Source organism: Sapajus apella, unplaced genomic scaffold, assembly GCF_009761245.1.
Source record: "Sapajus apella isolate SASKATOON/1434 unplaced genomic scaffold, GSC_monkey_1.0 scaffold65, whole genome shotgun sequence".
Lineage (NCBI taxonomy): Eukaryota > Metazoa > Chordata > Mammalia > Primates > Cebidae > Sapajus > Sapajus apella.
Window position 1 is genome coordinate 6,338,630 of NW_022437005.1, and position 25,289 is coordinate 6,363,918.

The following is a 25,289-nucleotide window of genomic DNA, read 5'->3' on the forward strand; positions in this document are numbered from 1 at the left end:
TTTTATTAAAAACTTACTTGGTATTTTCCTGAAATTCTGGTTTTATTGGGCTTTGGGCAGTTCATCCGGCAACTTTCCTAATAAGCCAACCCCAAGTGGTGATGGAATAGTTACTATTAAAATTAATATGTAATATTAACAACAATAACAGTTAACATTGTAATTGCATTGTGTTTTCTTTGAATAGCCTTTTGATTGAGGTACCACGTACACTTAGAAAAACGCACCTATCCCAGTACAGCTACATGGCATTTCACAAAGTGGGTACACCAGATAACCTGCACCCTGGTCAAGAGAGAGAACAGTCATGGCCTCTGAGAGCCCCTCGTGGCCTCTTTCAGACTCTAGCCTTACCCTTACCTCCAGGGAAACACTGCTCCTGACTTAAAATGACATGAATTAGTGTGGCCTGCTCTTGAATCTTATACAAATGCAATTGGGTTGCACTTTTAAAATTACAAAACTCTCTATGTGTGTTTGTGTGTGTGTGTGTGTGTGTGTGTGTGTGTGTGTGTGTGTGTATGCTTTCTCTCAATATTGGATTACTGTGTAGATCCATGGTTTTGGTTCGAGTAGACAGTGCTGGTGTCCCACCCGTGGCCCCGCACCCTTACCAGTTTGATTCCCACTGGCCTGACTTCCAACAGCCAAAACCTGCATTTCTTTGTCTAGGGGCTCCTCCTGGTCACAAAAGCCCATATTTTCTGCTCTTGGGGTAGGAGGTGCCAGGGAATTTACACTCCTGGGGGCAGCTCTCAACCAATGACCAATGGAAGTGGGTGGATCAATACCTCAGCTCCCTCTCCTCTCAGAGGCATATTCCATCCACATGGTCTCCCAGAGGTCCCCATTGGGATGGAACCCTAGTTGCCCATTGCCATGACTTGGTTAATATCTTCTTTCCACCGCCTGCCTCACTTCCCCACTCTCCTAACAATTCTCCTAGAACCGCCTCTCCAGATAAACTATTTGCACTCAAATCTGGGTCTGTTTCTGGGTAAGTTCAAGCTAATATATTTGGTTAAATTAAATTACCCTAAATGCCCTACATTTATTCAACAAATTTGTGTCAAGTGCCTAGTACTGCCAAACGCTGTGCTGGGTGCTGGCACATCAATGCCTGGCAGTGAATGCAGATGTCCTTACACCTGGTACCCAGAGTGGGCGAAGGGAACCAGGGGCACCACAGGCAACAGCCTGTGGACTTGCTGGCCTCAAGTCCAGCATTTTCTTCCCTACAGCAGAGCTGACTCCCTGTGAATTCTGATGTGTGTGGGAACACTCTGAACTATCAAATTTTGAAGGCCTAGCAGGCAATAACTTCCACTTAACATGAAAGTAACTGCACATAATTTTGTGGATGATTGAGAAGGCATGCCTGAGTCCTGAGGCATCTCCAGGTCATTATGAGGATCCGTGGTTATGTTCAGCAAGATCAATGAAGAGCACTCAAGAGATTATTCTATGTCTGCACTGCCCTGATGTGGCCTTGTTTTATTTAAATCTATCTCAGCTAGAAGCTTGTTTATTCATCATTTGTTTTTCTCACACAAAACTGGAATTCAAAATGAGTTTTCTTTTAAAAAATTAAATTAAAAATGTGTATTTATTTTATGTTCCTGGTTGGGGAAATTAATAAGCAGCAGTTCACTGTATTTTGCAAAAGCATGCTATTGTCTTTTTTCATGGCCCAATTATTACTGTCCATTTTCAGCAGTGAACTTCTAGAAAGCAGGAGCCATTTGTATTTCAGTGATTTGTCCCAGCACAGAACTTTTTTAAAAGTGTATTTGAATGGTGAACAGACAGTAGCAGTGAGACTTCTTATGGGAGGAAAAACCCGCATATGGCCTTTCTGAGCTTCAGCACCACTTGGCGTCCTCAGATGCTTTCAGGGACACTCCAGAGCTCTGTCTTCACTGCAGGTCAGGTGGCTGTATTTCCTGAGATGAGAATTGGCTGTAGAAATTGTGTCAGCTCAAAAGCTTGGAACAAAACTCATGTTATGATTTCTCGAATCCCTTTTCCATGAAATTTGTGTGACATAACAACATTTCTCACAGACACTAACAGTTTTATGTTTTAGGTTGTGTGACTATGGTGTTGTTTTGTTTGTTGCAACAGTTTTGTTAAAGCAAGTACTCACAAATTGAGACTATTTGTGCCTTTTAAAATGTGCCTGCCATGTCAGGCTTTATTGTTCATCAAGAAAAGTTATGGTAAATATTATATTATATTACAAATACACAATCTGTCTTCATATATACTATATGTATATTATCATATGTAAATAGCTGTATATAGATTCACAATGCATATCTGTACACAGAAAATATATGGTTTTATCATAAACAATTACTTTTAACCTCCTAGAGGGAGCCAGAATTCCAGAAGAGAATGTGTTGTTTTGAAAGTGTGAATTTTTTTTACATTATGCCGCTCTGAAACGAAATGAAATTATAAGAAGGAAACTGAAGCTGCATATTCAATAGAGAACGTGTGAAATGCATTCCATAAATAGAAAAAGATATATCAAGATGAAATTCCAGATATTTCATCTTGGGTGGGATTCCTAAAGCTATGGGGGAGGGGGAAATAGAGTCCCTGGCTGAATTCCTGGGGGAGTGAACAGGCTTCCGTAGTTTGCACCATCTATGTTATTGATCATTGAGGCAAGGACAGAATTACTCACTGTTGGTTTTCTCCTGGGACCCCTATTCTGGTCTCTTTGCCAGAGTGACTTATCTTTCTTTTCTGCAATTATTTTGCAAAGGGCTGCAGAAGGTGATCTGTCTTCTCATCAATGTGCTGTGGCTTGGGGGACACCTGCCAACAGATGCAAAGAGTCTCCCATTTGATGCAGAGATGCTAACATGTCCCCCTTTGCCAGAAAATGTGTTCAGGGCTGAGTCTCATGGCTTCTGGCCTTCGTCTAGAGATAAGTGATCCTTCACTGAGTGGCAAAGGGAACCATGTGGAAGCCAGAAGACCAGGGTATTCATGCTTGTGAAACAGTGAAACACTCAGCCACCAATGAGCTGTAGTGCTGTTTTACTTTTGTAAATTAAATTGGCCAAATAGACAGATAGTTTCAGTGTTTGTTTAACTGATTCTTTCCCTCCTAGAATATATCTGTGTCTACCATATATCCCTTCCATATCTACGTTCCTATCTATAGTTTTTATAGTAACTCTTCTTTGTTTTGATCACTTACCTCGATTCTCTTGAAAGCAGTTCATTTTAAAATTTAGCTGTGGTCACTGTTTTTTTTGTCTCTCAGCCTTCGGCTGTTCTCCTTTTTGGCTACAATTTCTATTATACCTGTTCTAATGGCTACAGCGAGGGATAAAGGAAAATCCCCATGGGAGGCCATCGTAAGTGGGTGTCTGTTTTTCACCTTTCCCTATAGTGAAGCATTGTAGTTTAGTGTCTGGGAACAGGGACCCAAGGCCCAGAATTCCTAGATTCAAATCCCAAACTCTTCCCCACTGCTAGTATTACCAACCTGGCTTAGTACTCAACTTCATCAAGCCCAGGTTTCTGCGAAATGAGGGTAAGCTGAATCGTATTGGGTCTCTGCAAGGATTGAAAGACAGAATACTTCTAAACCCTCTTCTTTGCAGGAAGGATCAGATAAATATTGCTTTTGTGGTGAATGGTGGTGTCAGAAGGGTAAATCAGAGGCTGGCATGAGTTCATAATCACAGCTCTTACTGCAAATAACGTAAAATTATGAATTATTTGGGTGTATGCCTCTCTAAATTCCTTCTAGAGTGTGGAAAGAATTCTTTGCTTTGATGGCTTCTTACATGTGCTACAGTTTGTCACTTCCGTAGAAAAAAATGATTTTGCTAAGGGTAGGCTCTGAATCTAGGCTGAACTTTGATTACAATCCAGATATTGAAAACTGTTCTATTTATAAAAAAGAGAAAGGATATCACTATCCACCCACATTTGACATCTAGACCTCATGAAAGATATATGTCTTGCAGAAGTAAAACTAAGTGTATAATTTGTGGTATATTTTCCTATTTTTATTAAAGTTATATAGGCACAGAGCTTGAAGAGGCAACCCGTTCTAGAAAACTTACTATGGAAAACAGCCATCTTCCAGTCCCACCATCACCATTTCTCCACTCTTCTGAGGCAACCACTTTCCATTAGTTTGCTGTTCCTGATATCCGCTCAATATCTCTAAATAACCTGCTTATAGATGGCAGCTACTTGACTTTTTCAGTTGCAGGCATTCTCCGTTGACTTCACAGTATAGAAGAGGAGGGTTTGGGTCTCTTTTAATCCCCCAGAGAGTTACAAGTTTGGTTAGACAATATTCTGCTTAGTTTATTATTACTATGTGACCACTCTTCATAGCTGAGCCATTAATACATAATAGTTCAGCTTCTTTTGGGCACAGTTCTATGTTTACCTTGTGGCTTATAATTGTCTTTTTTATTGTTTGTTTGCTTAGTTTTCTATGTTCTATTCTTAGACCTCTCGAATCTTCTTTCCATAGGTTCAGATTTATCAACTGTTCCATCAATTTTGTCCTTCCAGTAACATTTTTTCTGGAGTCTTCTGAGCCACTTCAATCTGGCTAGGTTGTTCTCTAAGCCTGCTGCAAAAGTTTCATTTTGGAATCTCCTTTTATCATCCTTCTAAATCCTCCCTTCACTGTCATTCTAGAAATCCCATTTAATTATCATCGTAGATTCTGGTTACTTGGTATATGTTTTATTGTAACATAATTATCTGTAACAAATGCTTTACTGCCTTATTTTGGTGAGTACATTCTCCAGTACCTTTTTCAGAAAAAGCACATAGAAGACAAATTTTTTTGAGACCACTAAAATTTTACTTTTATTCTTTTCTCATTTTTAATTAATAATTTGAGCATAGAATTGCAATTGTTTTTCATTCTAATTTTGAAAGCATTACTCCATTTTCTTCTAGCTTTCCATGTCTTTGTTGAGTACAAAATGTCATTCTCGTTTTGATTTTTTGTAAATAAACATGTTTTCCTCTGTCTGGTAGTTTCTAGGGTCTGTTCTTTGTTCCAGTGTTCTGAAGATTTATGATCATCTGCCTTGATGTACATCTTTTTTGTTTATTATACACTCAATCAGATAGACTCAGAGGACGCTTTTGCTATGAAAATGCATGTCTTCACTTCTGGAATTGTTTCTGAATTGTTTATTTGATCATTTCCTCCTCCTGTCTTCTGTTTTCTGGACCTTCAATTCTTCAAATGCTGGATCTCTCGTTTTCTATTAAGGTAAAGAATGAGCATTAACTGGTCTGCATGAGGTAAGGGAGGAAGTTTGGAGATTAAATTCTTAAACAGTCTTTTGATTGTTCTGTTTTCAGGCCTATCTTTATTCTAACTTCTAGAACATTCCCAATTATCCTTCTGCTTTCCAGCTTCCAAAATTGTGTTGTTCTGGTCATCTCTTCTATTCCTTTTGCATTGTGGGTTTATGTCCTGTTTGAAAGAAACCCTTTAATATTATTATCTTGCTATGGTATAACAAGAACGGTCATGGTGTGTGTTCAATCTGCTATCGTTAACTAAAAGCCCAAGTTATTTGTTAAAGAAATTCAGAATTGATATTTGCCATACGTTTTAAGCCCATTTGTCTGATTATAATAAAGTGAATAAATACAACCTCTTATGACCTGGTGGAAAATGAACAACTTAGTCTAATTTAATCTATTGCATAGATGGTGAGTGATGACCACAGATTCTAAAAGTCTGCGGTATTAAAAGAGAATGATAAAAGGGTAAAGAATGCTTTATATTTCTTCTAACATGATTTTTGTAATGTGAGCCCTCTTCTTGACAACCCTGCCACATGTGACTTAGATCTGCAAATACTTCACCTAATAAGGCAAAATCAGCAACAGGAAATAACTAAGTGTCCATATAAGAAGTGGGGAATGCATTAATGAAAGAGACTGGCCTCATCACTGATTTATGGTCCTATTTAAGTCATGTCTTTTATGTTGTTTGAATCCAGAAAGCTCTCTCCAGTTTGACTGGTCTGAACTTTGTGGACTTGCACAGCAGTCAGGGATGGTAGAGGCTCAGGGATCGCATGTCCCTGGGGTCCCTTTTCCCACTGAGTTTGGTGTAGCACGTGCCTGTTGTTGGCCTGGGTGAGTGTGCTGACTTGTGCTGTGTCTTTTTTCCCTTACTTGGCCAAAGGCAGAGGTAGCCAGGCAAACACCCTATGGCCATGAAGTAGCCGATACTCTTCTAGGGAAGGGACAACCCTTGGGACAAAGCTAGTGGACTCTCCCAGACTTATTTGCAAGGTCTGCCAAAGTGGACCTACACTGTCAACAGAGAAAAATACTAAATATCCCTAAAGAAGAAACCGTGAAGAACTTCCCAGGAAGAAACAATTCTTTCTCCAAAACAGAGACCTCAACCTGACATCCACAGCTCTCTCCTCTGTCCTCAGACTTTCTCCACCACTTCCAGCCCTGGCTCCTCTGCCCTCCTTTGGACCTAGCAACCCCCTCCTCTTGCAGGGAAGGCTGCTTTAGCCTCCAGCAATGTGCCTGTCAGTCTGTCTCAGCAGAACCAGCATCCCTTTACGGGACATCTTCAAATGCAGAGAAGAACATTTCTCCAGGATCAGTATGCACATCAATCCTTCAAAGATTTTGACTAAACCAGGGGTCAGATGCCAGCAAGGACAGGCATGTAATAGAGATGAGGGAAGAAGGTCAGGCAGAGACAGGCTTGTCCACACCCCTTCTGAAGGGCAGCAGCTGTCCCGCACAGGTTGCTCACTCCACGGGACAGGACAGGCTGCAGCAGACTCTAGAGTCATGACAAAGACAAGGTTAGGATTGTGTCTCCTATGCCCTTGACATTAGAGATGTCAAGTCAAGCCTGTTCCTTGGGGATGTGAGACTCCTCTGATGGGCAACTTTGCATTAAGCGTTCCCTGGGCCTCGCTGAACCTTCCTCAGACTGCTTGGCAGCTGGGAAAATGCACCCAACCATCCCTGCCTGCTTCGCAGGGGTCAGACCCACATCACAGTTGGACAGGCTGCACGCCCAGCTCCCCTGGAACCCCGTTTTCTATCACCAGCTGTTTCCCCCTAACAAAATTGTCACAGGTTTAATTCTATCTTCATATCTGTCTCTCAAAGATCCACACTAATATGCCTAAAGACCTTGAGTAAATTCCTATTGATTGGCAGATTGATTGGGTGCAGGATGGAAGGCCTAGACAGGAAGCTGGCCAAGCCTGCAGGGCTCCCGCCTTCTCATTTGTACAGTCTATATCCTGTTTGACTTTGTTTCCCTTGTCCTGTAGGTTGTGGCTCTTTCCTCCTGGTGCCTGCTGAGGGATTCGATTTACTACACGCTATCCGTGATCGCGCTTATTGTGGTGAGTCACGCTGGCCATCTCAGCTCCCATTGGTGCTCTTCTAAGCACCAGGGGTGGTGTGCGGCTCCTCCGCCTGGAGTTCACTCGAGGTCACTGGTGGCGAGTGTGTGACGCGTGTCTTTGCATGGGAGCACATTTCTTTCTTTCAGCTACTTTGATCCCCAAAAACACCAGCCTGACCAATGGGTGGTCAGAACCAGCATTCAGACTTGGGTTATCTGAGTCTGTGAGAGTCCATTGCTGTTCTCCTGAGACCCTCCTGACCATGGCTCTTCTGTCACTTCATTGGTGTCCCTAGCTTTGGACCTCACTTCTCCCCTTTCTCATTCTGTACGCTCTGCCAGGACACTTTCTGCCCTCCCACAGAGCCCATAGCCCATTACCATGGCCAGCTTTGTCACAACACCCACACCTGTATACTTAGCAGTGACACCCTCCTGAGGTCCTGTAGTGGATGAAGAACTGTCTACTAGTCATCTCCATGCCCCAACTCAACATGTCCCTAAATAGACTTCTTTTTTTTTTTTTTTTTGAGACGGAGTCTTGCTCTGTCGCCCAGGCTGGAGTGCAGTGGTGCAATCTTGGCTCACAGCAACCTCTGCCTCCAGGGTCCAAGCGATTCTCCTGCCTCAGCCTCCCGAGTGCCTGGGACTACCGGTGTACACCACCACGTCCAACTAATTTTCGTATTTTAGTAGAGATGGGAGATTCACTACATTGGCCAGGCTGGTCTCAAACTCCTGACCTCAAGTGATCTGCCCACCTCAGCCTCCCAAAGTGCTGGGATTACAGGCATGAACCACCGTGCCTGGCCCCTAAAGAGACTTTTGATGTTTTCCCCAGGACTTGCTTTACTATATATTTAATTCCCCATTCCTATCTCAGCCACAAACTTGGAATGATTCCCTCAACTCCCACCAGACCCATTTGGTTTCATTGTACTGTGGATTTCAGCTTACAACAATCTCACCAGTGCATTCCCCCAGAGCCCACTTCAGCTGAGGCTCTCTGCATTGCGGGCGTGGACTGCCGCAGCAGCTGCCGCAGTTCATTGTGGGTCAGTGTTTCCATGCAGCGCAGCTCCACCACTTACTCCCCACTCCTCTCCAGCCCTTGCCAGTCCTCACGGCCATCCAAGTGGTGTCTCCACAAAGAACACCTGCAAATGCTTCTCTCTTGTGCAACTGCTCAGTGGCTCTGTGTCGTCTGTGGGGAAAATCCCATGCTCTTCAGTGTGGCAAGCTGAACGGTGAAAAATTGGACAGAACATTGAAATAGCAGTCGGGAGATCTGACCCTTAGTTCTGCTTGCCCCTTTACCATCATGGTTAATTTTATGTGTCAATTTGACTGGGCTAAGTGTCGCCCAGATGGCTGGTGAAAGTATTTCTGGCCGTCTGTGGAAGTGCTTTTCAGAAGAGATCAGCGTTTGAATCCTAGAAAATCATCCTCCTGACGGTGGGTGAGCATCATTCAATTCACTGAGGGCCTGAACAAAACAAAAAGGCAGAAGAAGGGTGAATTTGCTCTTCCTGCTTGAGCTGCGCCATGAATCTTCTCCTGTCCTCAGACATCAGTGTTCCAGGTTCTTGGGTCTTTGGATTCAGACCAGGACGCACAGCATTGGCTCCCCGGGTTCTCAGGCCTTCAGACTTAGACTGGCACCACACCACAGGCTTTGGAGATGGAAGATCATAGCACATCTCAGCCTTCATGATGCTGTGAGCCAATCCTTCCTAGCAGATCTCCATATATATATATATGTCTTTTGTTGGTTCGGTGTCTCTGAATAACCCTGACTAACACAGCCCTCATTGGCCCTCATGACCTTGGAGAAATCAATCTCTCTAGGTCTCAGTTTTCTTACCTACACAATGGGGACAGATCAACTAAAGGGTCTACTCACCAGTTGGACAAAGCTCTTACCAGTGCATTATTTTATTGTAAATCTTTATGCAAATAAAATGAACATGAGGCTTGATGTAAGACTTTCCCTTATGTCACTGAAGCAACCAGACAGGTACTTCAGTGACCAGCAGTTTCTGACATTGAAAATGATGGGTTTACAAAGCATCACACAAGGTTTGCCAGGAAGTCAATGTTCCCTTAAAACGTTCCCTCAGCCTTGTCCTAGAGAGTCCCCAGATTCAAACAGGAAGGGAATTGAACCTACCATGTTCCCCTAGTTCCAGGGGCCCTTTATAATTGGGAGGGCTGGAACCCACCCCACAGAGCAGAGAGGTTCAGAATGAAATGCTGGAACTGAAGACGTGCTTCATCTTTTAAACTTCTGGTTGGTAGATTCAAGGACATACATGAACTCTATGTCCTTATTCTCAGTTATTACCTGTGAAAAAGGTATGATCACCTGGAACCCGAGGACTCTTCCCAGACTTCTCCAATATCCCTTTCCGTGAGCTTTATCCTTCCACGTACAAATCCACACTGACTGTGTGCACTTTGCTCTTCTGCCATTACCGGACGTTGAGATAATTTTTGAAAAAAAATGTTTCAGAATACAGCTAGTGCTTGACTTACAACCACGATTGGTTCCAACAGGCCAGTCATAACACGATTTAGTCGTAAGTTGAGTAGGCTATATGTACAGTACTGTGAAATGATGTTATAACAATCTGTAAGTCATATTTTATCATAATTTTCTTTCATTATTGTTATATATCATAATTTTCTCTGTTCATTTTATGCCATTTGTATCATCTCTACACCATTTTGTTTCTTATTTTTACATTCATCAGGTTTAAGTAAAACACTGCATTACCAGTACAACTGGTTTAATATTTGCAAAACATACAAAATTACAAAATACAGGTGCATACAAAAATACTAAATACAGGTGTAAAAAATACCATAGGAAACATTTTCCCAATTGCACGCGGATATGGTATTGCTGTCGGAAGCTGGTCCACACTGTCGTATGCCCAGCTGGGCAACGTTTGAGCTGCCAGACGCCGAGCAGTCATGGCTAGTGATTGTGGTCATAAAGTCGAATGATCGTAAGTTGCATAGGTCGTAAGTCGATCAATACCTGTCATGGTTAGAGAGCAATGTCAGTGAACACAGCCCTCTACTTTGCTGAATTCCAGAAGGCGATGACTGCTCATGAAGACAAGGTGGTGGAATGGAGCAGAGGACATTCAGATCTCCTGGGAGCACAGACTTCACCACACACTCCCAACAGCAGTTCTGCTGGTGTTAGCTTCTTTCCCCGTTTTCCACATAGACACTTCCTGGACTACGTGTGAAGTCCCTTGTCTTCTGTTCATTGTATCTGGATGTGTCCAAGATAAAATGAATGTAATTGTTGCTAACAATGTGTGAAGAAGTTAAGAGGTTTTGCTTCTTTGGGCTTTGAGTAACTCCCTCACCCAAGCCTGGTCTTTGAGCAAAGCAGTTATCTGCCCTCAGGGTGCAGCTTATAAACCCCAGAACTGAGCCAGCTGAATGTGCAGGCTGCCAGGGCGACTCTGTATTTCATTCAGACAGCAACAAACCACACAAGCAATGCCGTCACCTGAAGATGTGGACTGGATTATTTACAGACCAGTTGTCAAGGCTAGAGTTTTGTGATTTGAGAAAAATTACATCTCTCCAGTGTTAAGAAGAAATGGAAAAGATGAAGTTTGAGTTCTCAGGGCTGGGTCTTCGTTCTTTTTTCTTTGGCTGGTGTTCCTCCAACTTTGGTCTGCACTGGAAACACCCAGCATGCCTGTTTAAAACGCAGAGCCCTGAGACCACAGTTCAACAGGCTATTGAGTAGGACCTGGGAAACTGCATTTTAACCGGCATTTTCCCTCACCTGCAGGTGATTCTGATGCCGGTAGCACCGCACTGCATTTTGAGAAACACAACTTTAAATATGGCTGGAAACTATTTCCTTGGGGTATTCATCCGTTGCATAGAAATGATAATTTCTAGAGTCAATTTTGAGATTCCCAAAGGAAAGGAATCGTAGCCACCTAAGTAAGTTTAGTTGTCTGGATTTCTGACTATTGCTAGTCTGAGTAGACTCCTAACTCTTGTTAAATGGTGGCCAAACTCCCAGGGTCATTTTTACATGAGATTTGAAACTGTCCATGAGGTGTAAAACAGAGTTACACACCCAAAAGTGCCGCCTCTCACAGTGTCTCCATGTCCATATTCCATGCCCCAGCCAGAGGCTGCAGCTCACACACACTCTGTCTTTTTTCTTATTCCCCTCTTTCTGCTTCCCCTAATATCATGGTAACAAAATCATTTTTCATTTTTCTTCCAGTTTCCCTCAGATAATACTAAGTTTCCCTATAGGACTCTGCAGTGAGCACTTGAAATTCCATTGTTTAAAAGCACTTCTTTCTACCCATCAAATAATTACTAACCTTCCCAAACAATGCATTCAACTCTTCGAGTTTTTTCAAAGCAGTCTCCCTATGATACAGCTCTGAAATGTTCAGAAGGCATAACCGTCGGTGTCCTGAGGTTGTGCAATAAGGAGCTCGTTCACCCACAAGGCAAGTCAGCATTCAGCGGGACCAGATGTTGTTCTGTGTACATGCCCACCAAGGGGTTCTTCAGACCTCAGCAGAGGAGCCCTGAAGACAAACCGTGGGCCACAGAGAGGCACAGTGACTTCACCAGAGATGCTGATGGCCCTGAGGGGCCGAGGGTTCAGAGGAGGGTCAGGAAAGTGCTAATGGAGGCATTATGACCTGGATTCAAAACAACTGAAATGCCAGCTAATGTGAGCAGGACATGCCGGGGCCGACAGGCAAAGCCAGAGGAGCAGGAAGCGCACGTGCGCTTGAAACCAACAGAGCTCAGAACAGTTCACTCGGACGGAGACACGGGGCAATGCACTTCCCTCTTCGGGTATTTCACCTAAACTTTCCTCTGTGCTATTTTATACTGTGTTTGTTTGAAGGAGAAGCAAAAGAAATGAATTTAGTCATTGTCTAAAGCAATAATAAAGTGTGGGCTTCTTGGTGCCCTTCCCCCACCACAGTCGACATTCCCTTAGCCCTGGTGACGTTCCATACTTTGAAACATCTGGCCAGCTGTGGAGAGGCAGGACAGTGGCTCTGAAAGCATGGAGGAGGCTCCCCCAATGCCTTCAGTCTCTTTTTGCAAGACAGACGTCACCTTTTAAGTCCTGGAAGAGTTGCAGGTTCTTTGGAGCCCTTCCTTGTGCCCATCCATCCAACAGCCAAGTGCAAATCATTGTAGATTTGTCGCTGCTTCTCCTCTGCCCCCAGTGAGCACTTCAACTATGGGCATCTCCGGCCTCCCAGTCCTGTCTTTTCTCCAAATTCCAGCAGGCTGACAGTTTTTTTGTATTGAAATGTTACTGTAATTTACATAATCAGGTAATTTGCATAAATGCAAATGATTCATTACAACGGCAGTCTAGCAGCTGCTCTAAAAGAAATACTTTATTTTTACCCTTCTTCTCTGCGGGAGGACAGGGCCTGTGAGCACGGAGAGGAGGGCAGCCCCCGGGCGAAGCGGATAGGCCTATGGGACAGGTTCCAGGTAACAGGGACCAGGTCGAAACTCCAAATTCACAAGTGCGGCCTGTCTGCTGATAGGCCAGGTGAGCCCTTGGCCGTAGTTTGGGGGTTCTCAGGGCAGCCTGAGCACTGGCACAGCAGTGAGGTTCCTTCATGTCAACACATCTCCTTCCTTCCCTGGGACATTCATTGTCATGTCCCCACGTGGATGGATGGAGCCCAGGGAGATATGAGAGAGCTCAGCTGAGTCACCTGCCACAGGGGCCCAGCACTTCTAGCAGAATTTACATGTGATAGAAGTGGTCTACAATCTTGTGCTGTCCAATAAGGTAGCCATTAGTCGCACGTGGCTGCTGACAGACAACTAGTGAAACCAAGGAACTATATTTTTATGTTATTAATTTTAATTCTTAACAGCATAGACTTGATCCTCAACAGGGGACTGTATTGGGTCTACCGATATGACTTTTTAGTTTAATACTCATGACTCTGCAGGCAAACTGTTTTGTGAGTCCCACCTTAGAGATGGCAACACCATGGCTCCAGTGGTTAAATGATTCACCCAAGGTCAGGGAGCGGCGATACTTCGAGTTTGCCAGAGCAGGTGTCTGAGATGGTGCAGTTCTACTGCCCCAATATAGAATTTGACGTTTCCACCAATAAAGTCCTCCTCTTACAGTTTTAAAAATCATCCTTACCCCACTGCCCCTCCCCCATTAGAGATGTGTGTCACCTTCACTTACTTTGAGGTCTAGTTTTTAGGCAGAAGGGAACAGCCTCAGACACCCTCCTGGCTAGAAGTTTTTCATTAAAACAACTAATCCGAAATAACCTGGAAATGATTGTATGTTGCCCTTTCGGTGAGAGAAAAGACATCTTCAGAGTTCTTGTGGAGAGCTGCCCTTCACCTGCAGCTGGCTGGCCTCCAAGGCCCTGACCCCTCAGACCCATCACCCTTCCCTCCTGGACCTGTTTTTCATAGGAATTAACCTCTTCTCTCTCCAATTTAGAAAGCTTGGAGCTCTTATGTTTTATTTCAGTAGCTTTTGGGGTACACGTGGTTTTTGTTTACATGGATGAATTATATAGCGGTGAAGTCTGAGATTTTGGCATGCCCTTCACCCGAGCAGTGTACATTATACACAATATGTAGTTTTTTTAACTCTTGCCCTCCCTCCTATCCTCCTCCTTCTGAGTCTCCGAAGTCCATGATACTACTCTGTATGCCACTGCATACACACAGCTTAGCTCCCACTCATAAATGAGAACATACGTGTTTGGTTTTCCAGTCCTGAGTTGCTTCACTTAGAATAATGGCTTCCAGCTCCATTCAAGTGGCTGCAAAAGACATTATTTAGTTTCTTTTTATGGCTGATGAGTATTCCATGGTATGTTATGTACCACATTTTCCTTATCTACTCATCAGCTGGTGAGTACCCTGGTTGCTTTCATGTCTTCGAAACTGCGAATTGTGCTGTGACAAACATACTCACGTGGTGTCTTTTGATAGAATTATTTCTTTTCTTCTGGGCAGATACCCAGTAGTGGGATTACTGGATCGCATGGTAGGTCTACTTTCAGTTCTTTAAGAAATTGCCATACAGGAAAACTTGATGTCCTTCAGGCCACTGTGCCCTCATTACGTTTCAGCTCTCTTTCTGGCAAAGTTGGAATAACTATGGTAGCTAGAAAATCCTCACCGGGAATGACTGTGACAGAATTTTAAGATCCTTAAACAAATTGACTCTGGTCTTACAAAGGTCACCTGTTTTGCAATCCCTGCTGTTGACCGGAGGAAAGGAGGGCCTGCTTCAATGACACTGGATAAACGAGGAGGCCGGTTACACTCTCATTTGCTGCTTGAACAGGGAAGTACATCCGCTGGCCTGGAGACCCCAGAGGAGCCTCTCATCTTTTACAAGGAAAACAACTTGGAAACTTTAGCTATGTGTTGGGTTTTGGTTTTCCCTGCCCAGCAAACAGTCCTTTTGGCTTAGCACCCTCATCTCCTATATCCTCAGTTCTTATCCTTTTCTTTCCTGTAACCTGCCCTTATGTATTTATACAACACGATCAGTTCTGCCAAAGCCCTGCCTGTAGATCATTTACTTTCCTGCTCCTGTATCCACAACCTTCAGCAATCAAGCCAGCCTACAAGATATCCTGAAGCAGGAATTCCTGCTTAACTTTAAATATAACCCATATTGATGCCTAACAGCCAGCTTTCCAGTGTATTCCATCAGTTTCCTCTCCTTGGATGAAATCACTGTGGTCTTAGCTAAGGCGTCTGCACCCCCACCCCGAGAGCTGAAGAAGTGAGAACTGCACCCACTCAAGGGAGTTCCCGCGATGTTGAGTGGGAAAAGTCCACAGAGGGGCTGTTTTTTTTACAGCAAGGAAGGAAAGAGTTTCAGATTTCAGTCTCTTGAAAGACAATGATGATGTTGATTTTCTCCTATGATTTTCGCTGCTTAAAATTCTCATGGTGCCAGTGATTATGATACATGCTATCAGGTCTTAGCTTCAGCAGTGCGGCCTCTCTTGCTTCATGGTTACAGTTTACAGTAAGCAAACCCAGGGGCTGACATGGCCTTGTTGAGACAGCCACCTGCCTCCCAGCTCAGCCAGCCTCTTCTCTCCCGCATATACTAGGGGCTCCCTAGCTCTTCCTCCCTGCTCCTCCATGCTGAGCCCTCCATTCCCTTGGCAGTTCTCTGGGTTGTTCTGATATCCAGGGATTCGCGGGCCTGATGTAAGCCCGTCTTGCTTGGAAGAATTCTGGAGCAGACACGGGGAATGAAAAGCCAGTTTCCATGGTACCCAGCCGTTTCTCTGAAGCCTGGAGGAAATGAGTGCTTTTTTCAAATTCATTCCTGTTTAACATTTAGCTCAGCAACAGAACACGTGGAAACCTTAGGGCGAAGCCAAGGGTAGCTTTGGATGAACTGCATGTGGGTCAGAGGGCAGGGACCAGCTGGTGCTCAGCAGCTCTGAGACCCAGCCATCAGTATCAGCCTTGGTGGTCTCTGGGCTATCACAGCACCTGGCCCCCAAACAGAACCAACAGGGCACAGAGAGAAGAGCTGCTTACCCAAGGCTTGCTTTCACAAATCTAATGGAGAAGAAGCTGAGGCAGTTCCAAAGCCCACAACAGGAGGTCCCTCCAGGGCAACTCATCGCGAGGACTGAGTGTTGACCCCAGGACAGAGCACCGTGCAGGACCTGCCCCTGGAACACCAGCTTGCCCCATGACAGCAGCGGCTGAAGCCACCTTCAGTAGGCTGCCTGCCTTGAGGTGCTTCCCTTCCTTCCAGGAGATTTAATGGAGCTGCGAAAATGGACTTGAACTGACTTCATTTCAACTTCACTATCTTGGCCGGCTGGACACAGACAGAGGACTGGAACGTGAGCACCACTTAGTGGCCATTGGGAGGAACTGTGGGTGCAACTTGTTCTGGCCAGAAAAATGATTTCAAGTTTTCTTCTACACCAGTAATACTGATCTAAGGGGTGGGGGGTGTTGCTTTGATTTATTTTACTCACAGCTAGTACAGCATAAACTACAGAGGGATGTGTGACACGTGTCTTAAGTGTATTGAATAACATGAAATCTTTAAGGAATAACAAGTTCATTTCCCAACCTTCAGCAAACACAAGTGAAAGGAACCTTATCCCTGTCGTTTTAAGAGTTTTCCGAGGGAGTGATTCAAATGCTCCATCAAGATGGTCCAGCAGGGTACCCTCCCGATGGAGCATTCTGCAAATGGTGCCAGTCCTCCTTTCAGTCTTCCGAAGAGGCCGTGACCAGCTGCTTGTTCTCCAGAGAACAGCACTGAATGCTCACAGGCAGTTCCTAGCTCATCTCCACCTCCTTTCTCACAATGAGCAAAAAGCTCTGCCTCTGTTTAGAGTTTTTTTAGAGACAGGGTCTTGCTGTCTCACCAAGGCTGGAATGCAGTGGCCAGATCATAGCTCACTGCAGCCTTGAACTCCTGGGCTCAAGTGATTCTCTCCCCTTGATGTCCCAAGGTGCTAGGATTACAGGCATGAGCCACTGTGCCAAGCCAATTTAGATTTTTCTCAGAGACCTGATTTCTAGTCCCTTTTGTTCATTTCATTTTTCTGTTCTGTGTCCTCTCATTCCTTCACACAGTCCTCTTGAAGGAGAGGGATAAACCCGAATGATGTTTGCTGTCAGCCACAGGGTAGAGAAGCCCTGGCTTTGTGGAGGCCGCCACCTCCTCCTCCTCCCCCTCCTCCTCCTCCCCCTCCTCCTCCTCCCCCTCCTCCTCCCCCTCCTCCTCCTCCTCCTCCTCCTCTCCCTCCTCCTCTCCTCCTCCTCCACTTCCTCCTCCTCCTCTTCCTCCTCCCCTCTTCCTGCTCCTCTTCCTCCTCCTCCTTCTCCTCTTCCTCCTTCTCTTCCTCCTCCTCCTCCTCCTCCGCCGCCGCTGCCTCCTCCTCCTCCTCTTCCTCCTCCTCTTCCTCCTCCTCCTCTTCCTCCTTCTCTTCCTCCTCCTCTTCCTCCTCCTCTTCTCCTCCTCCTTCTCCTCTTCCTCCTCCTCTTCCTCCTCCTTCCCTTCCTCCTCCTCTTCCTCCTCCTCCTCCTCCCCTCCTCCTCCTTCTCTCCTCCTCTTCCTCTCCTCCTCCTCCTCCTCTTTCTCCTCCTCTCCCTCCTCCTTCCCTTCCTCCTCCTCTTCCTCCTCCTCTCCCTCCTCCTCTCCTCCTCCTCCACTTCCTCCTCCTCCTCTTCCTCCTCCCCTCTTCCTGCTCCTCTTCCTCCTCCTCCTTCTCCTCTTCCTCCTTCTCTTCCTCCTCCTCTTCCTCCTCCTCTTCCTCCTCCTCTTCCTCCTCCTCTTCCTCCTCCTCCTTCTCCTCCTCCTCCTCCTCTTCCTTCTCCTCCTCCTTCTCATCTACCCTTATGCATTCTGAGTGATGGAGCATCTTCACACCAGCAGAGATCGAAGAAGAAACTATATCAGTTATTCAAATGTTTCCAGATCTCCACAGTAGTTGGCCCCTGTAGTGGGATCACATGCATTTCCCTTCCTCTGCCTGCCTCCCTGAACCGTATCCCCAACCCCAGCTCCCCAAGCCACAGTCATCCTCTTGACTTCAGAGTCGTGAAGCTCTGGCCCTAATTGCATATTTTGTCCAATCTCATCCGATTTGCCCACTGTTTTTCTGATTATTGTGCTCCTATTTGGGGTCCCTTATACAACTAAGCCCAATCTCACTTTCTCTTTGCTATGATCATTGAAATGATCAGTAATTAAAGTCCTATTAATCTCAGGGCTGACTGCTAGCAGGCAGAAAGAGTACTTTCTTCCAGGGTGAGCGATCTCCCAGCTTTTCCTTTGCAGAACCTGTGCCCCCCCTGTGAGGAGGATCACACAGAATAAGGGCTTTCTAAAAGCTGTTTTCATATTCTATGGTATTGCCTGCCTTCCCTGACAGAAGAAAATTAAATCGGGCTGGTCTAATAAACTCTTTCTCAATATCTTCTGTTCTCTTAAGTGGCCACAAATTGATTGTTCCAGCCTGCTCTCAGGACTAATATTGAATTCACTTCAATTAATAGAAAATGCTTTCTATCTTAAATAATTTGGTCGGCTCCATGATTTTTTGACAACAATCTTTTTTTTTTTAAAGCAAGTTATGCAAAAGAGCTGTGAATGCCATCTAGGGGATGGGTTCCATGCCATTCAGCCTGGATTATGAGATTATTGCCTTTATTTTTTTTAATTATCTGCCCATTCTAGTTTGACATTGTCATGCCAATGTCAACTTGTTGAATCTGATAACGAAAATGAAAGTAACAAAAATGATGAAGGCTTCCAATGGCTCGTTAGGGAGAATGAGTTACAAATGAGCACAGCTCCTTTCTCCCCATCCTCATTTTGACCTTCAAGATAATTGGAAAGGGCTACTCTAATGCGCCTTGTGACTGATGCCCTGAGGTGTTCTTGGCATCTCCACCCAGCTGCGGGTTACTGCCCTGCCTGGGGGCTGATGCCATGCCCACTTTGTTAGCTGAGTTTCCTTCTCCAAGCTGCGGTGACACTTGACACCCAGATTGTCCTGCAAGTGTCTGCTTCAGTCTGCAGAGGGCCGCTGCCTCTAAAGGAGAAGCCACTCCGAGACGACTATGCTCAAAGCAGTCGTACTTCATGAATGTGGGAAGAAGAGCTACAAACCTTGTCGGTGGTTTCCTGCTTCGAAAAAATATAGGTGTACTCATTTGCTTTCGGCAACGTGTCATCAGCCATGGGTGTCATGAAAAGACACCAAACTTAGAGCTGGGGCTGAGTTCTAGAGCCAATTCTGCCGCAAACAGAACAACTCCAGAAAAATTACTTATGTTCTCTGTGACTCGGTTTCCCTGTATAATCAGGGATTATACTAGGTTCCCCCACGCCCACCCCCACCTGCAAGGTGGGAAATGATTTGAGACAGTATATAGACCAGGACTTAAATAGATTAAATCCTGCCATGTATTCTCTCTGTACTCTCTTTCGAGTTTTAACTGATGAATCAACCTCGGTGGGGCACTTATGTGTCTTTGACTGCCTCTGTGGGGCTGCCTCTGAGCCCTCATAATCTTTCTTAATGAAAGGCCAGGACCACGCCCAGGGCTTGGGCGGCCAACAGTGTCCAGCTGGGATTTGCAAACACCATTTGTTGTTATTGCGTTTGTTTTTCAGGGCAATGGCAAGGGGAGCTGATCCCCCACTTCTGGTTGTGATGTGAAGTTTCCTTTGGAAACAAATTCTTTTAAGGAAACAAAAAAATAAGTCAATTAAAAGAAAAAATTGAGCCCATAGAAGTCCAAGCACTTGCATAAAAACTGAAGCTGCACAGACATGCAGAAATCTTAGAGACTGATATATACCTCCCCTTGCAGATCCAAGATTCTACAATGGGTCTTGCTTTACAAAGCAGGTTAGTCGCATTTTCCTGTCACTCTGATGTTGTACAGAAATTACAGGAAGAAGGGAATTACCTGAGGCTGCTCCTTTCCACACATGCCCACCCTGATCTACTGACTTCCACGATCACTGGCCGAAGGCAAAGCCTTAAAGCACCTGTGTGTGTGTGTGTGTGTGTGTGTGTGTGTGTGTGTGTCTGTCTGTGTGTGTCTAATCTTCTGTTCTTTTTATTTTTTCACAGTTCATTTATGATGAAAAAGTTTCCTGGTAAGTACCTCTTTTCCCCTCTTCTCCTTTCCCCATGTTATGCTGTAGAGCTAAATATATCGGAGACCAGAGTTAGGATTCAAGAAAGAAAGGAAAATGTCATGGCAGCTTAGAACAAGGAGAATTTCCTGGGAACCCTCTGTGCACCCCAGGGAAGAAATTAAATTTATTTTCACAGAGTAAAGACCTTTTCTCTTGTGCTAGAGTGGTGGGGTTCCATATGAGACCCTAGTATCTAAATTTCTTTATCATCCTATGTCCAGACATCATGGCCTAGCTGCGTCTTTCTAGAGTCAGACATCTGCTAGGGCATAGTTATGATTTCACTGATCTTTTTTTTTCTTTTTTTGAGATGGAGTCTCGCTCTTGTTACCCAGGCTGGAGTGCAATGGCGCGATCTCGGCTCACCGCAACCTCCACCTCCTGGGTTCAGGCAATTCTCCTGCCTCAGCCTCCTGAGTAGCTGGGATTATAGGCACGTGCCACCATGCCCAGCTGATTTTTTGTATTTTTAGTAGAGACGGGGTTTCACCATGTTGACCAGGATGGTCTCGATCTCTTGACCTCGTGATCCACCCGCCTCGGCCTCCCAAAGTGCTGGGATTACAGGCTTGAGCCACCGTGCCCGGCTCACTGATCTTTTAAAATTGTGTCTGAACCAAGCTCCGTGTTCCCAATGCTGCGTTTATCTTAGGAATTAGGACACAGGTGCTTCTGTGAACAGTAACCCATTAAAGTTCCTCCTGACTTTTAAAAAATCTCAGAGCTCTGACAGTTGGTGGTGTTGGGGTTTTTATTTTGATAGAAACTGTTGCTCCCATTAAATATTTGAGAAGACATTTGCATTTGCGTCAAATGTTCGAATCTTCGTTTTTGAGATGGGTTCTGAGCAAGTTGAATATGTTTGAAATGGAAATCAAAATTGAGTGTATTGTGCATTCTCGTTACATGTTTTCCAAATATTTGATCTACAGAGGTAAGCAATGTGAAATAACATCTTAGGAATAGGCGTAACTCAGTAGGCAGAAAATTTCCATGGTATTACTGAAAGCTAGGAGTGAGCTGGAAAAAGTAGAGTCCACCAGGCTTCACTTTCAGCAGAATGACTTCTAACTCTTTGTGGGAGTGGGCATCTCTGTGTCTGAGGACATCTCTGATTTTCAGAATTAAGGGGCAGTGAAGGACCCATCACACGGACGATAAATGTTACGTGCTACGTCAGGGTATTAAGATACTTTTGCTAACTCTCTCTCCTCTGTGCAAGAAGGAAGAAGAGGAGACAGCTAGGAGAAAATAAGGAGGTCTTCTTTAAATAATAATGATCCATAGGCTGAAAGGAGTTGACATGCCTCGGTGCATCCCAGATCAGAGAGCTTCCTTGTTATATCATCCTGGAGGTGGCCGCCAAATAGAGTGGGGGCATCTCTCCCCCATGTCCTTGGTGATAAAGTGCAGCACAAGAAAACTTCCAGAAGCCAAGGGCATAGTTAGCCCCACCACTGCTCCGCCTTAGCAAACAGTAGGTGCTTCAGCATTGCTCAGTGTTGCTAGTCTTCGCTAATGGCACTCCCAAACAGACAAACGAGCTGTGATCACGGTTGATCTCAGAAACGTGTGTGCTGCTGTTGTGCAGAAACACGTTAGGAAAGGCTGCCCAGCGTGGTTTGCTCTCAGCCGTGGAGGGAGCCGTCTTTTCTGCTATCTCTGTGGCACGGATGCCTGAAAGCCACAACAAGAAGAAAGCAGGCTTTACCGTCGGCCCATTTCACTCTGTATCCTCAAAACATCTCACGAAGGAGACTCTATTTCATTTTCATTCCTAAGGCTTTTCCCGTGATGTTAGGTAACCCATCCTAGGGTAGGGGCCCAAGCCTGCAGCAGAAGGGTCTAGATCCTGGAAGGTACAAGTCATCAGAGCCCTTGCCCTGAGCACCAAGGGTCCCTCACATCTGGTTATGAGTAAGAGGCTGGGAGGGCCGTGGATAAATGAATTGCAAATCCCCAGGTGTGTCTGGATCTGTCTGGGGGGCATTGGAATCATAAGTCATGCACAGCTGTGGCTTCCAGGGAAGAACTGGCCTGGGGGCCTTGGTGGCACCAGAGCAACATTCTTCCCAGAGCGCCGGCTTGTCGTGTAACTGTTGTTACTACATGCATGGGCTGATGGAGAGCATTTTGTACACAAGTGAGGCTGAGAAATTAAAGTCGGTGCCACTGGCCCTTGTCTGCGTTGGGACTTCTGGGGATTTCAACTTCTCATTTAATGGATAAAAAATATATGAGAGTTTAAGATTTTTTCTTTTTTTTAGTGTACACTTATTTTATCTTCTTAGCAAGCCAATCATGAGCATTTATTTCGCTGAAATGGTGTGTCTAGGCACTGATTTCTCTCTTTAAAATCAGAGTCTTCAGTCTGTGCAATTAAAGCACAGTAACATTTTGAAAATACCTTCAACAAAGGATTCCATTCCTTGTTATAGAACATTCCAGCAGGGCCTAGAGATTTCAAGGCAGGTAACCAGTTCACCCGTCCCCCAAATCCTCAAAAGGAAACAAATTTCAATTGTGTTTATTTTGAAACTACAGTACTCTTCAGGCGGAAGTGAGCTTTGTCGAATACAAATACGCCAGAACAAAGGACCCCTGTTTTACAGTTCGGATTCTTTCACCATTCCTGACTCAGCATTCTCCAGGAAGTCACACTGGGTCGAGAAGCGGCAGTCAACAGTCAGTCAGAAATGGTTTTAGTAGCAGGTACTAGAGGAACCAGCTACAGCGTATTGAATACATATTGGTGTATTTTTCTTACGTGTCAGTGCCCGGATGTACAACGTGGCTCTGCGTTTCCCCTGGCCTTTGCCTCACGGTCCCAAGATGGCTGCTGCAGTCCCAGCCACCAGCTTCATATGGAATGCAGGAAGGAGGAAGGAGGGGCTCTGTTGTTCTCTTTGGCACACTTCCACCTTGCATCTCTTTGGTTGCGGCAGGGTTGGCTTTGACCTCTGAACTGGCCAGGGAAATTAGAAAGACCAATCGTGATTCATCCTCAGGGCCTAGGGGCGAGGCACACCCTCTTTGAGATCAGAAGGGCTCCAATCGCTGCCTTGACCTAGTAGGTGGGGTTCTCTTAGCAGAGAAGAGGCAGGGAAATAGCTGTGAGTGCTTTTCAGTTAGGCACCCATGCACTAAAAGACACTTGAAATAGGAAGCGCCAGCCAGGCACAGTGGTTCACACCTGTAATTCCAGCACTTTCAGAGGCCGAGGCAGGTGGATCACTTGAGGTTAGGCCACTTGAGACCAGCCTGGCAACATGGTGATACCCTGCCTCTACTAAAAATACAAAAATTAGCCAGGCATGGTGATACACGCCTGTAGTCCCAGCTACTTGGGAGGCTGAGGCTGGAGAATAGCTTGAACTCGGGAGGTGGAGGTTGCTGTGAACCAAGATTGGTCCACTGAATTCCAGCCCGACGGACAGAGGGGGACTATGTCTCAAAAAAAAAAAAAAAAAAAATGAAGCATCAGAGGCCCACCTATTAGGATATATGCTCAATCCACAGAGCAAGACCCATGATGTTGTCCAAAGGAATTTGGAATGTGTCTTCAGGGAATCTGAAGGCCCAACAACAAAACTAAAGAATGCAGGGCGATGGTTTGGTTTATTCTTTTGAGTCCAAAGTTGTGACTTTAAGAGAGAAAGGAGACCCTGGGATTGCAGCCTGGAAACTCTGTTTCTGGTGGGGCTGGAGAACACCTTTTGCGGTTCTGGGCCGTGTTCGGGAAACCAGAGCCAGTGGTGCACCCAGGTGAGGACAGGAACAGCCCTCACATGTGAGAAGGAACTGTCTTTGGTGAGAATCAGGGATCTGTTGAAAATGACTCAAAATGGAAGCTTGTGGGGAGGGGGGGAAACAAACCCAGATCAGCCACAGACTGGGATCCTCAGAGGACAGTGGGTGAGATGTGCTCAGGAAGGGAAGGGAAGAAGGTACCCAATGTCCTAGGGGAAAGGGCGAGAGAGGGGACCAAGCAGGGCCGAGTGACTTCCAAGGTCTGGATGCTTCCTAAGCACCTCCTCTATGCCAGGGAAACATGTCATAAGAAACCATAGCTGGCCCGACCTGGAGCTCTCTCAGGCTAGAGGGGTGCAGACCTTGACCTGTAACTGTAGGGCCACATGGAGAGGCCCACCACACTAGAAGAGGGGGCCAGGGAGAGGGGTCCCGAAGAGCATTAGGCCAAGACTTGAAGATCCAAACTCAATCAGGTCAAAAATGCACCGAGAACAGCATGGGGTGGCACAGAGGCCTCTGAGATCTTACTGGGTTCATTGGGGAGGAAGCCTGGTGAGCCCTTAGTCTGAACCCCAAAACAGCAAACTTGGAATGTCAACAAAAGCAGGGAATCTTGTCCTGTGGGCATTCCTGCAAAAATGGCCAAAGAGAACCTGGTTTGAATATTGCAGCGGAAGGGCTTTTGATTAGTAAAACATCACAAAAATCTAAAAGATTTGGAAAGAGCATACATATACCTGTTTAGAAAGTGCTGGACTTCATTCAACCTGACTACAATATTTCATTAAAGTTAGTTCATTTTCTGGTGACTTCTCACTGAATCTATTAAAATGCATCTGAGCAGTAACGTGACATCCCTTCAGATCCTGGGAGTCTGTTCCTTCTAAATGAATGGCTGTGAATAAATCTCACTCTTCTCCATGAAATGTATGCTGCACATACATTGATTTTGATGAGATAAGAACCCTGTTCAGGCCACCAGAGGCGTTTTGCAACTGAAAATTGATGTTTGGAGGCAGTGTTACCTGCACAGATGAGCAGAGGGATGCTTTGTGCTGGGGAGAGCAGGGGAGTAGGCAAGACCTGGGGGTGTCCGCGTGGGGAAAAATCAGCTGTCAGCGTTTTAAATCTCTGGAAAATGAGACACCAGATACCAGGGCAGGTGGCAGGTGTGAGGAGTGGTGTCAAGTGACTGCTAGAAACAGGTGTTAGTTAGATAATAAATGAGTAATAAATATATAAACGGGATCATCACAGACTGCTCAGAGGTTTAGACAACATAAACAGGGTCATGTGAGAGAAAGCCAGGCAGGGGCAGGCAGGGATGACTCCTTGGAGGAGGTGATATTTAAAAGCTGGTATCTGCGGGATAAAAGGCGCCAACCAAGGAGTGAA

General features: G+C 45.3%; 1 protein-coding gene across 2 annotated transcripts in view; it reads left to right on the top strand.

The window, feature by feature from the left end:
* Nucleotides 1-25,289, top strand: part of SLC24A3 (solute carrier family 24 member 3) — a 503,905-nt gene that overhangs the window by 426,249 nt on the left and 52,367 nt on the right. For both annotated transcript variants that reach the window (XM_032248222.1, XM_032248223.1), the window contains exons 7-8: nt 7,329-7,403; nt 20,074-20,099. In XM_032248222.1, the coding sequence (XP_032104113.1) occupies nt 7,329-7,403; nt 20,074-20,099 (101 nt within the window). The remainder of the gene's footprint in view (nt 1-7,328; nt 7,404-20,073; nt 20,100-25,289) is intronic.